We start from the raw sequence: 13,971 nt of genomic DNA on the forward strand, positions 1-13,971 counted from the left end.
CTTGATGCACAAAGGTTTCTAATTTTAGTAATATACAGTTTATTTTTTTTGTTTGTGCTTTTGGTGTTAATTTGTTTTAATTTTATTTGCCTATATTCTATCTTTTTTAAACTTCATACATATATACATATTTTTTAGGCTAATCAAGTGAAGCAGTGGGAGTGGAGAAGGAACAAAGGAATCTGTAACTGGTTGTGATCAATTAGTTGTATATATTCTATCTATCTTAACCATCAAAAAATCTAGTGGCTATAGCAATCCTTTTTTCTTGCATATGGTTTGCATATGAATCTTATGGTTTGAATATTTGTTATTTTTAGATTCACAATTTAGAAGACCGTTTGAAGAAATATGAAAAGAATGTATATGCAACAACTGTGGGGACACCTTACAAAGGTAAGAATGATTTCTCCTATCATATTATCTGTGGTTGTCTTTTATTGGTGGATTTATGGATGATTTTTATTTTTGCCTTTGCTAATCTATATTTTTCTCATATTTAAATTACTTATTTTTTCTTAATAGGCAAATGTATATATTTATTGTGTATATCATGTTTTAAAATATATATATTTGAAATGGCTAAATTGAGCTAACAGTGCATTACCTTAGATACTTACCACTTTTTGTGGTGAGAATAATTAAAATCTACTCTCTTAGCAATTTTCAAGAATACAATACTTTGTTACTAACTAGAGTCACCATATTATATTAATACAATGGATCTCTTGAACACATTCCTCCTATCTGACATTTCATATCCTTTGAACAATATCCCCCCACCCCCAATAGTCCGTGGTTAGCACCATTCTACTCTGCTGCTATGAGTTCAACTTTTTTAGGTTCCACATATAAGTGAGATCATGTGGTATTTGCCTCCCTGTGCCTGCCTTATTTCAGTTAACATAATCTCCTCTAGTTTCATCCATGTTGTCCCAAATGACAGGATTTTCTTCTTTTTTAAGGCTGAATAGTATTCCATCATGGCCAATCTGTATTCTTTATAGTGAATATGTTTTACCCTTATTATTTTAACAGCTAATTTTAAGGAAAGAATAATAGCAATTTAAATTAAAACTTAATGCACATTTATTGTTTTTTTAAAAACATGAATCAATGTTGCAGTGCATAAGTGAAATTGTAAGTTTCTATTTTATTCTTCCCTCTTCAGATGCACCCCAGTTCATAATTTATGTATATTTTTCCAGACTCTTGTGTATTTATGCAAACATTTATATAATCCACATATACATACACATACTTACATGTTTTATATGCTTCTTGGTTTTTACTATAATAATTCTGTAATTACTAATTTTAAACCAGGATTTAAGGAGAAAATAATTTCATTAAAATTCTTATATTCAAGATAAGGAAGGATGACTTTTCTCTTGATTTAAATAGAATATTTCTTTTGGAAAGGTTTTTTTTTTATAATTTAAAATCAATTTTAATTATTTTTTTCTTTTTGACACACCACATTTTAAATTACAAAGGTGTTTTTTTTTTTTTTTTTGGACAGAGTCACAGAGTCTCGCTTTGTTGCCTAGGCTAGCTAGAGTGAGTGCCATGGCGTCAGCCTAGCTCACAGCAACCTCAAACTCCTGGGCTCAAGCAATCCTTCTGCCTCAGCCTCCCGAGTAGCTGGGACTACAGGGATGCGCCACCATGCCTGGCTAATTTTTTCTATATATAATAGTTGGCCAATTAATTTCTTTCTATTTAGAGTAGAGACGGGGTCTCGCTCTTGCTCAGGCTACTCCTGACCTCGAGCAATCTGCCCGCCTCGGCCTCCCAGAGTGCTAGGATTACAGGCTTGAGCCACTGTGCCCAGCTTACAAAGGGTTTTAAAGATGAGCTTTATGTAGTGGTTCTCTTGAGATAATCATGATCTTTGAATAATCTTATAACAATTACCCATTTGAGGCTTCTTCTGATGCTTTGTAATCCTTCTCTATTCTTTCTCAAGGGTAACCACTGTTATTATATTACATTATAAGTAGTTCCCTTAAATATTTTTGATTTTAGTGTTTTATGGTTTTGGCTGTTTAGAAATGACATCATATTTCACATATCCTACATAGCTTACTCTTTTTTTTTTTGTAAACAACATATAATTTTGAGATTGTATCCACTATGTGAAGTTATAATTTGACCATTTTCAATGCTGAGTTTAATGTTATATCTTTATATCATACTTTATTTATTCTCCTATTGGTGGGTATTTGAGTTGTTGCAATTTTGCTTTTATAAACAGTATAACTGTAAACATCGATTCATAGTGTATAGCAGTTCTCCTGATTATAGCACTAGAAATTGAATTGCTGTGTCATGAAACAAGCTTTACTACTTCACAAAGCTTTACAAACTAAGGCCAAATTGTCATCTGTCGTGCTTATATCAGTTTCCTCTCCTGCTAGTAGTGCACAAAAGATTCCATTGTTTTATTAGGTTGGTCCAAAAGTAATAGTGCTTTCAGATCCTGAATTTTAAATCATTATAACTAGGCTCAAACACATCTTTATTAATCAAAATAGGAACCATTACAATCAACATATTGTTGCCAATAAGAAATAAGTTTGTTTATTCCTGTAGTGTAAAAATATCCGTGCTTTGAGATTCGATGAACTCTTTGAAAGCATTTTCTGCATCCTGCTGGTTGTGGAAGTATTTTCCCTGCAAAAAGTTGTTGAGATGCTTGAAAAAAGTTTGGTGAGAGGTCAGGTGAATATCGTGGATATGGCAAAACTTCATAGCCCAATTCATTCAACTTTTTGAAGTGTTGGTTGTGCAGTGTGCGGTTGGGTGCTATCATGGAGAGGATTTGGCCCCTTCTGTTAACGAGTGCTGGCTGCAGGTGTTGGAGTTTTCGGTTCATCTCATCAATTTGCTTCTTAGATATAATGGGTTTTTTTTTGTTTTGTTTTGTTTTGTTTTTGAGACAGAGTCTCACTTTGTTGCCTAGGCTAGAGTGAGTGCCATGGCGTCAGCCTAGCTCACAGCAACCTCAATCTCCTGGGCTCAAGCGATCCTCCTGCCTCAGCCTCCCAAGTAGCTGGGACTACAGGCATGCACCACCATGCCCGGCTAATTTTTTGTATATATATTTTTAGTTGGTCAATTAATTTCTTTCTATTTTTAGTAGAGACGGGGTCTCGCTCTTGCTCAGGCTGGTTTCGAACTCCTGACCTCCAGCAATCCGCCTGCCTCGGCCTCCCAGAGTGCTAGGATTACAGGCGTGAGCCACCACGCCCGGCCGATATGATGGTTTTGCTGGGATTCAGAAAGCTGTAATGGATCAGACCGGCAGCAGACCACCAAACAATGACCATGACCTTTTTTGGGTGCAAATTTGCCTTTGGGAAGTGCTTTGGATCTTCTTCTCAGTCCAACCACTGAGCTGGTCATCACTGGTTATATAAAATCTGCAAATCACAATCCAATCAAGAAAATGGTTCGGTGTTGCATACAAAAACAGAAGATGACACTTCAAAATGACTGTTTTTTTGATTTTCAGTCAGCTCATGAGGCACCCACTTATCAAGCTTTTTCACCTTTCCAATTTCCTTCAAATGCTGAATGACCATAGAATGGTTGACCTTGAGTTCTTTGGCAACTTCTCATATAGTTGTAATAGGATCAGCTTTGATGATTGCTCTCAGTTGGTTGTTGTCACTTCTGATGGTTGGCCACTGCACTCCTCATCTTCAAGCTCTCGTCTCCTTTGCGAAACTTCTTGAACCACCACTGTACTGTACATTCAGGCAGTTTCTGGGCCAAATGTGTGGTTGATGTTGCAAGTTGTCTCTGCTGCTTTACGACCCATTTTGAGCTCAAATAAGAAAATTGCTCAAATTTGCTTTTTGTCTAACATCATTTCCATAGTCTAAAATAAATATAAACAGCAAGTAATAAGTCATTAGCAAAAAAAACATAAAGCAAGAAATATGCATTAAAATAATGTATAACATAACCACATTTTTAAAGAATGTATTCATTATCAAACACCAAATTTCAACAGTGCTAAAACTGCAATTACTTTTGCACCAACCTAATATAGCCTCACTGATGAGGCTATATATAGCCTCCAACCTAATATAGCCTCACTGTTATTATTTGACTTTTTAAAGATTTTGCCAGTCACGTGTGTTTAAATGATACCTTATGTAATTTCATTTGTTTCACTGAACAAAAGATGATTTAAATTCTATACCCAGCAGGGCATGGCTTATACCTATAATCCTAGCACTTTAGGGGGCCAAGGCGGGAGGATCACTTGAGCTCAGGAGTTTGAGGTTACAAGGAGCTATGATTGCACCATGACACTCCAGCCTGGGTGACAGAGCAAGACTCCATCTCTAAATAAATGAATAGAATGAAGGAATTCTAAATCTAAAGTAATATGAAGTTACAATAAAAGGCCAGGAGGAAGAGAACAAGATGTAAGATACAAAATTTTTACAATAATACATATTTTCTCTTTCAAGAGTAAGACGCCGATTGGAAAGTTTAATGTGTATGTGTATACAGTACAATATAATATAATTAATATATAAGCAGTGCCTCTCTTTGTTCCATTGATTTTTAGTTTGGTTTTCTTTTTTTTTTATCTTTTTAAATTTTTTATACAATTTTTTTTACCAATATCAAAATGTCAAATTACTTATCAGTTTGGTTTTCTAAGTAATAAGTAGTATATCTGGTATTGTCTTTACAGTTTGATCTGTTTTTTATTTGACAGGTGGCAGTTTGTACCATACTGATGTCTCACTCTTTGGAGAACCTACCGAGTTTGAGTATTTGCGAAAAGTGCTTTTTGAGTATATGATGGGTCGTGAGACTAAGGTATAAATCATGTCTGGTGATTTGGTATGTGGCTTAATCTAAAAGGAAATGTGTTCTGCTTCTAATATACATATTGAGAGCATATGTTTACTGTTAGCAGATCATGCATGCTAATAGTTGGCAATAGGTAATTATGTTATTGCTCTTAGTTTACAAAAGTGAATTGGCAGATCTTGTATTTGTTACATTTATAAAATATTAATTTTTAAAATGCTGTCAGATGACACTGAATCCTAAAAAATTAACCTAAAAATCATTAACCTAAAAATAATATTGTGAAGCATGTGAACATGTTTCTTCTTGACTTCAGATCTTAAAATTAGGAGAATAGATTTCATTTTCAAGGAGACTTTAGGATATTATGGGTAGTATTGGAAATGGTTGTAATTAAGAATGGCTCCTTAGGAAGATTTAGATATATTTCACTTTAATCACTGTAAGAAAATCACTTCCTGCACATGTGGAATATTGATCATTTTAAAATTACCACACTGTAAGTAATAGTGCTTGGCTAATTTGTTTTTTAGGATGATACATTTATAATAAGTTCCTTGAGTGTACAGACTTGTTTTATCCTTATTTGTATCCCCTGCAGTGTTTTTAAAAGAACCTTATATTGGAAATTTAGTAAATGTGTCTTGAATTGAATTAAATGTTTTTAGGGAAATTCATGAGCTTTTCCTCAAACAAGATTTTTTATATAATGCAGTTTCTGTTTTTGACATTGTTGTAACTTTTTACCTTTATGCAATTTTACATTGTGTACCTTGGCTAAGAATATATTTGAATAATGAGTTTCCCCTCCTTCGAAGCAATCAGCGTTTTAATGTATGGATGTGAGGAAGTTGCTGAGTCACAGGGTGCTAAGCTAGTTCAGGCATTGATTTGGCAAATGTGTTTAAAACCCAAAAAGCATGCGTAAGAAAATATCGTAAAAGAATATTATGAATTTATGTATTGGAAATTCAGCTAAACACCAGCAGTGGGCTAGAAGTCATTTGAATTTTTTTTTTTTTTTTTGGAGACAGAATCTTACTCTGTTGACCTGGCTAGAGTGCTGTGGCGTCAGTCAGCCTAGCTCACAGCAACGTCAAACTCCTGGGCTCCTACTGCCTCAGCCTCCCCAGTAGCTGGGACTACAGGCATGCACCACCATGCCCGGCTAATTTTTTCTGTGTATTGTTAGTTGGCCAATTAATTTCTTTCTATTTTTAGGTAGAGACCGGGTCTCACTCTTGCTCAGGCTGGTCTCTTAACTCCTAAGCTCAAAGGATCTGCCCACATTAGCCTCCCAGAGTGCTAGGATTATAGGCATGAGCCACCACACCCAGCCTGAATTCTTAATATTTATAGAAATCACATTTCATTGCATCAAATAGTTTTCAAATTAAATTAATGCTTAGTATGTTTGTGAACATGTATCTCAGAGGGGATGTGTCAATTCATAGTGATTATGTCTTTTGTTCTTAAGGACTTTAAAGAAAAAAAACCCTCAAGGATAGTTAAACTTAATTTTCTCCTTATCTGTTTAAAACAAAGCTACTGAATTGTAGTTTTCTTTATTATGTCCTTACTGTCCACCTCACATAGCAACTTATATTTGTGGTAGAGTAGATAGTTTAAAGTTACCTTGTTACTTCTTTGGGCATGGGGAAGAGAGGCATATCTTTAAAAAATAAAAAGCCTCTCAGAACTTTAGCTATACCTTGGTTCATTAGTGAATCTAAAGCTTTGATGCAAGTGTTGTTGCTAAATAAATTATTTAACCTTTTCTTGATCTGTAAAGTGAAGAAACTAATGCCTAAACCTGTCTCTTCTGGAGACGAGATAATTTACAGAGCTTGGTCCTCCGAAAGAAAGACCTAGCATAAGCATAAGAAGTTGTGGGGCAATACCAGTTCAGCTAAGTCTAAGCTTGGTGCTTTCAGAGCTCTGCAGTTAATCTTAGGGTGTGGCTTGGGAGATAGCTGAAAGGGATGTTGCATGGCACAAGCAACTCCATTTAACACCTGGCTAGGAATCCACGTTGTGGAGGAATGCTCTCTCTCTTATATTCAGCATTCATTCTACTTTTCTAGCTACTAAAAATCAAGAGTAGTCTACAACTATGCCATCACATTTTGTAGGTAAATATTGAAAATTTGGTAGCAGGTATTCAGCTTAATTTACTGTACACTTATTGAGTATTTAACCATATGTGGCCCTTTATTTATCATGATGATGGATAGATGAAATTTGACACCATCCCTAAGTTTAAGGAGTTCACCATATAGTAAGAAAGTGGAACTGTATTTACTTAACCATAATGTGATGCAGAATGTAGTCAGTGCTATATGAGAGGTACGGAGTCCTCATATTTTCTTGTGGAGGGCCAGGGTGGGCATTGTGGAGAAGGTGGTATGCATACAGGGGTTTAAGGAGGTATGTTAGATTTTGACAGATTAGCTCAGATGGGTGGGGTAGCCCAGATGGAAGATCCAAGGCAGGAAATTGAGTGTGGGTTTTGGGAATGATAAGTAATCTCCTCCCCATAAGACACTGGATCTATGAAGAAGAAGTGATTCCACTTAAGGCTACAATAGAGGATAAAGAGCCTTGAATGTTAACAGCATTTTACCTGTAGGTATTGGGTAGCCTTGAAAAATTGTGATCAGACATTGACAAGATCACAGCTGCTTTTAGACACATCTTCTGCTGATTTGCCCAATTTCTGTACATTGACAAAGAATTTGAAATGGAGACCAGGTTGTGATTTTAGAATAAGCCAGAGTATGTTGTAGCCTTTGTGATTTGATTACCATCTTCAGTTGTTTCTTGTCTAGCAGGATCTGTATGTCATCTCACCTGTCTTTCTTCATCTGCTTTTGCACAGTGTTCTTTATTTTATGAGGCAGATGACTTTTTAAAGAAGATCATATTATAGTACACACATCCTTGTAGTGTGGAGTTAAGTAACTCCAATCTTTTCTTCTCTCCTTTCACTTTTTCTCGGGTTTTGATCCTCCATGCTATTATTGAATCTGAAATTCAGCCTGTTCTCCTTTTCAATGTAAAGTATTTCTCATCCTAAGATTTATTGAAAAAAACCTCTCCCTAAGGAAAACCTGGCAGGAGAGGCCACTTCTAAATCAGGTGGCTCATTTGAACTTTTCCTTACTTCCCAGGGCCTGAGGAGATTGTATATAGAGTAGACAGTCTGATTTCTTTCCCAAGGTGTGGCTGGCTTCTTCATTAAAGTGTTTTCTGGCAAGCCAGGGACGAGCTTTAAGTCTTTACTGGGTAATAAGCTGCACATTCTGGATCGCTGATGAATTTAGAGGTGGGTTTACCATTTAATGTCATCTAGAAATGTGAAGAGACAACTAGCCACAGTTCATTTTTGTTTTTTTTTTTGTTTTTTGATTTTTACAAACATGCTTGTGCATGCATGTATATGTGGTTTCATAGTGAATATAAATGGACTTTTTGGTATTCTGAACTTTATGCCAGCATTGAAATTAGAGAAATGCTTTCTATGATTGTGAATCCCTAAATTTAAAATTTTTGATACTTTGTAAAAATGATCTTTATAGATGGTATGCCAGAAGTTGCTTCAGAATATTATTAAAATGAAAATACTGAAATATTTACTACTTCATATTTCTTTTGCTCTTTTATGCCACATACATGTAGGCATACCTTGAAGATACTGTGGGTTCAGTTCCAGACCACTGCAATAAAATGAATATCACAATAAAGCAAATCACACTAATTTTTTGGTTTCTCAGTGCATATAAAGGTTATGTTTACACTATAATGTGGTCTGTTAGATTTACAATAGCATTATATCTAAAAAACATATATATAGATTAATTTTAAAAATACATCATTGTGGGCCGGGCGCGGTGGCTCACGCCTATAATCCTAGCACTCTGGGAGGCAGAGGAGGGCAGTTTGCTCGAGCTCAGGAGTTCGAAACCAGCCTGAGCAAGAGCGAGACCCCGTCTCTACCATAAATAGAAAGAAATTAATTGGCTAACTAATATATATATAGAAAAAATTAGCCGGGCATGGTGACGCGTGCCTGTAGTCCCAGCTACTCGGGAGGCTGAGGCAGCAGGATTGCTTGAGCCCAGGAGTCTGAGGTTGCTGTGAGCTAGGCTGAGGCCATGGCACTCACTCTAGCCTGAGCAACAAAGCGAGACTCTGTCTCAAAAAAAAAAAAAATACATCATTGCTAAAAAATGCTAATGATCATCTGAACCTTCAGTGAGTCATGATCTTTTTCCTGGTTGGAGGGTCTTGCCTCAGTGTTCATGGCTGCTAAGTGATCAGGGTAGTAGTTGCTGAAGGATGGGGTGGCTGTGGCAATTTCTTAAAAATGACAACAATGAAGTTTGCTGCATCAATTGACTCTTCCTTTCACAAAAGATTTCTCTGTTGCATGTGATGCTGTTTGACAGCATTTACCTACAGTAGAGCTTCTTTCAAAATCGGAGTCAGTCTTCTCAAACCCTGCCACTGCCTTACCATCTAAGTTTATGGAATATTCTAAATCTTTTGTCGTCATTTCAGCAATGTTCACAGTATCTTGACCATCTTAAGAAATCACTTTCTTCGCTCATTCATAAGAAATGACTTCTTATCAGTTAAAGTTTTATCATGAGATTGCAGCGATACAGTCACATCTTCAGGCTCTACTTCTAATTGTAGCTCTCTTACTATTTCCGCCACATCTGCAGGTACTTCTTCCACTGAGGTCTTGACCCCAACAGAGTCATCTGTTGGGGTTGGAAACAGCTTCTTCCACATTCTTGTTAATGTTGATGTTTTGATCTCCTCCCATGAATCATGAATGTTCTTTATGTTATCTAGAGTAGAGAATCTTTTCCAGAAGGTTTTCAATTTACTTTGCCCAGATCCATCAAAGGAATCACTATCTATGGCTGTTATAACCTTACAAAATATATTCTTTAAATAATAAGGCTTGATAGTTGAAATTACTCCTTGATCTGCAGAATGGATGTTGTGTTAGCAGACATGAAAGCAACATTCATATCCTCGTACATCTCTATCAGAGCTCTTGGGTAACCATTGCATTGTTAATAAGCCATAATATTTAGAAAGGAATCTTTTTTTCTGAGCGGTAGGTCTCAATGGTGGGCTTACAATATTCAGTAAACCATGCTGTAAATAGATATGCTGTCACCCAGGCTTTAATTGTTCCATTTCTAGAGCACAGGCAGAGTAGAGTTAGCACAATTCTTAAGGGCACTAAGATTTTTGGAATGGTAAATGAGCATTTGCTTCAACTTAAAAAGGTCACCAGCTACATTAGTCCCTAACAAGACAGTCAGCCTGTCTTCTAAAGCTTTGAAACCAGGAGTTAACCTCTCATCCTAGTTTTGAAAATCCTAGGTGAAATCTTCTTCCAATAAAAGGCTGTTTTGTCTACATTGAATAGTCTAATCTGTTGTGTAATGTAGTCACCTTCATCAGTCATCTTATCTAGATTTGGATAACTTACTGCAGCTTCTCTATCAGCACTTGCTGCTTCACCTTGCGCTTTTATGTTTTGGAGATGGTTTCTTTCATTAAGCCTCATGAACCAATCTCTGCTAGCTTCACAGTTTTCTTCTGCAGTCACTTCACCTCTCTCAGCTTTCATATAACTTAAGTTAGGGCCTTGCTATGAATTATGCTTTGGCTTAAGGGAATGTTGTGGTTGTTTTGATCTTCTATCCGGACCACTAAAATTATTTCCATTTCAACAGTAAGGCTATTTCACTTTCTTATCTTTTGTGTGTTCACTGGAGTAGCATTTTAATTTCCTTCAAGTACTTTTCCCCTGTATTTTTAAGTTGGCTAACTCTTTGGCATAAGAGGCCTAGCTTTCTGCCTATCTCAGCTTTCAACATGACTTCTTCAGTAAGCTTAATCATTTGTAGCTCTTGATTTAAAGTGAGAGACATATGACTCTTCCTTTCGTTCGAACACTTAGAAGACTTGTTTCCATATTGTTGTGTCTGAGGGAATAGAGAGGCCCAAGGAAAGGGAGAGCGATGGGAAAACAGTCGGTCAGTGGAGCAGTCAGAACACACACAACATTTATCAATTATATTTGCCACCTTATATGGGTCTGGTTCTTGGTACAATTACCATAGTAATGTTAAAGATTACTAATCACAGATCATGGCAACAGATTCAGTTATAATGAAAATGTTTGAAATATTGCAAGTATTACCAAATTGTGGCACAGAGACACGAAGAGATCATGTACTGGAAAAATGACGCTGATAGACTTCCTAGACACAGAGTTGCTACAAAACTTCAATTTGTGAAAGAAACACGCAGTATCTGTGAAGCTCAGTAAAGTACAATAAAATGAGGTACGCCTGTACTTGTTTTCTAGACTTTAGTTTAGTACACAGAATTCTGTTCTACCTAGGCAATACAATTTAAATGATGAGAGTTTTTGTAAAATGCCTTTGGAATTCTCCAAGAAGTAAGTTGTTTTAAATGGTATTTTTTTAAATCACCAAAATCGCAGAGGCAAAGATAAAAGGAAGAAGAGATCTGAAACTAAAATATTGCTATGCGTGGAGTTTGTGGTTGAGGAACAGTATTAGTTGATGTGTTAGTTGAAGTATTAGGAATATGTAAAGTGTCTTGCCTAGGCTTTAGTATATAATAGGATTTTTTTTTAGTTAGTTCTTTTTCTTCCTGGAAATAATTATGATACTTTTTTTCAGCCTAATGATGTGTGTTTCCAATATTTTTGGTCAACTATATTATCTTTTCCTTAATGACCTTCTCCAGATCATCCCCTCCACCCCCCTGGTCTGTGTAACTGAGAACAAAGAATATTAAGGGTCAGTTTCTTGGGCTACCTTCCTATCCACTGTAGGAATCTTTAGGAGAATACTACCTCCTGATTTTGTATGTAAGCACTGAACTTGTTATCCTACTTATTTCATAAGTGGTATCTTCTTTCCTCTCTGTCTCCCTCAAAACCTCTCATCTTGATACAAAATAGGGAGTTTCATCCTTTGAGGAGAATTTTCCAGGAGCTTATGGGTAACAGTCTGACTTACGGTATATTTATTTAGATCTGCACAATTTATGATCTTGTTTTGCAAGCCACCATGTGTAATGTTTTGATTCATCATGTTTTCTATCAAACGAAACATCTTGTGTTTATTTAAAACGTAATTTGTATTTCTATTAGGCTGATGTGCTGCATGTCTTGAAAAATACCTACTAAGCATGTTCATGTTCATGCAGTAGCCGTGTTTATGAGATATATGATGTGATTTAGTTAAAGCTGAACATGGGGAGTATTTAATTCTGATTAATTAGAGCATATATTTTGGCAATATATCATTTACTAGACAGATTTCTGCAAATAAAAAGCCTTTTAAAATGAATAATAAAATTTCAACTTAATAAACAAAGGGCCATGAGTGTTAGAACTTTATATAGCTTCATGCTATTGTAAATGCATCTTCTTAAAATAATTATAAACCCAGACATTGTGAGGAGTCCTTTTAAATTGAAATTCTAGTGTTGGCTGTTATTTCCTTGATTAATACCTTCACATCATACTTCTTTGTTCGTGGCTTCCATTGAGAGCACTAAAGAATCCCACCAGCAGAACATGTCAGAATGGATTGGAACTTTATGTGTTTTACTCTCTCTATTAATAACCATCTCTTATTTTTCTTATAGACCATGGCAAAAGTTATAACCACTGTACTGAAGTTCCCTGATGATCAGACTCAGAAAATTTTGGAAAGAGAAGATGCTCGACTAATGGTAAGCTGTAGAAGTAGGCTATAGATAGAAGATGACTTTATCTCATCTGTTTATATTCTGTTTCATTGATAAAGACTTTAAGTTGATAACAGAAACTTAAAATTTTTAAATCTTTATTATACTCCAGCCTGAAAGGTGAGAGTGAATTTACATTAAGAAAGTTTAACTAAGAGCAAATGTGAATGGATGCCTACAAGGGAAAGAACAGTCCTATTTAATAGCATATAAGAGGTTGACACCCATATCTACTGTATGGGATTTCCAGAACTTTGGCTGTTTATGGAAAGGATGAAAAAGGCATATGTTCTGGTATATCCAGTAATACATTTTTAAACCAAATTATATTATCATGTTAGATGTTTTATAGATTATAGTTCTTTATTCTGTTTCAATTGATTTCCAAAGACATTAATTCTGGGTAAAAGAATTTAAGCATTTCTGAGCTTTTGGCACCTTGCAAGGTTTGATGTAGACAGACAACTGAATTATTAAAAGCATTTTTGTGAAGTAAGCTGTGATTGAAAAATGAGACACACACACACACTTCATCACTTCATAAATTATGCAAAATTCCTCATGCCTAACTTCTTTTGCCCTGGGCCAGCAATTCATCAAGAAGATCCTCTCTAGGCAGAGTGTAAAACTTGAGAAGTTTGTGTCCTGCCCCTAGCTTTCTCTTTCTACTCCTTTTCCTGTCTTGATAAAAGCCTGCAAAGCCATTGGTACCCTCCCCACTAATTTCTTTACCTACTTCATAACCCAGTGCTGCTTTTCTCTTCTTTCTTCTCACTAAAGCAAACATCTCCTCCATAGTGGTGGGTTAGCATGTCTTGGAGCATTCCCAGTAAGGAGCACCAAGTCAGTAAGTTCCAAAGCATTTCATCATATCTTAATAGACTGTGTTTTTTTACAAGAGTTCTTGCTGCTCCTCTTTTATAGTGCTCACCTATTTGTCCTAGTGTAAAAACCTTTTAAACACACAAAAAAGTGTCTTCTTTTAAAAAAATGTAACTAAAATGAAATCTTTGAAAAACATTAGACTCTTCCTGAATACGGTGGTATTCATTCTAGACAGGAATGAAATGGTGACTGGCCTATTCTTCCTGAAATAATCCTCATTTATCCTAGATGCTGACCTGTCCAGAAAGAATGTCCTACTTTTCTACCACTCCTTTAAACAAAATCTCATCCGTCATTATCTGTTGCTTAATGTAAAAATTCAGTCAACAATAATCTACTCTTCTAGTTGTTATAGGTAATATAGGAAAATTGAAGGTATGGAAGACATGGTTATTGACCCGTGGAACCTTTAATTTGGAGAGAGAAGAGGTA

General features: G+C 35.7%; 1 protein-coding gene across 6 annotated transcripts in view; it reads left to right on the forward strand.

Annotated features, from left to right (window-relative positions):
* The window catches only part of GOLGA4 (golgin A4), a 108,779-nt gene that overhangs the window by 85,570 nt on the left and 9,238 nt on the right, over nt 1-13,971 (forward strand). For all 6 annotated transcript variants that reach the window (XM_012745410.3, XM_012745411.3, XM_012745413.3 and 3 more), the window contains 3 exons: nt 321-396; nt 4,742-4,845; nt 12,553-12,639. In XM_012745410.3, the coding sequence (XP_012600864.2) occupies nt 321-396; nt 4,742-4,845; nt 12,553-12,639 (267 nt within the window). The remainder of the gene's footprint in view (nt 1-320; nt 397-4,741; nt 4,846-12,552; nt 12,640-13,971) is intronic.

This window comes from Microcebus murinus, chromosome 1 (assembly GCF_040939455.1).
Source record: "Microcebus murinus isolate Inina chromosome 1, M.murinus_Inina_mat1.0, whole genome shotgun sequence".
NCBI lineage: Eukaryota > Metazoa > Chordata > Mammalia > Primates > Cheirogaleidae > Microcebus > Microcebus murinus.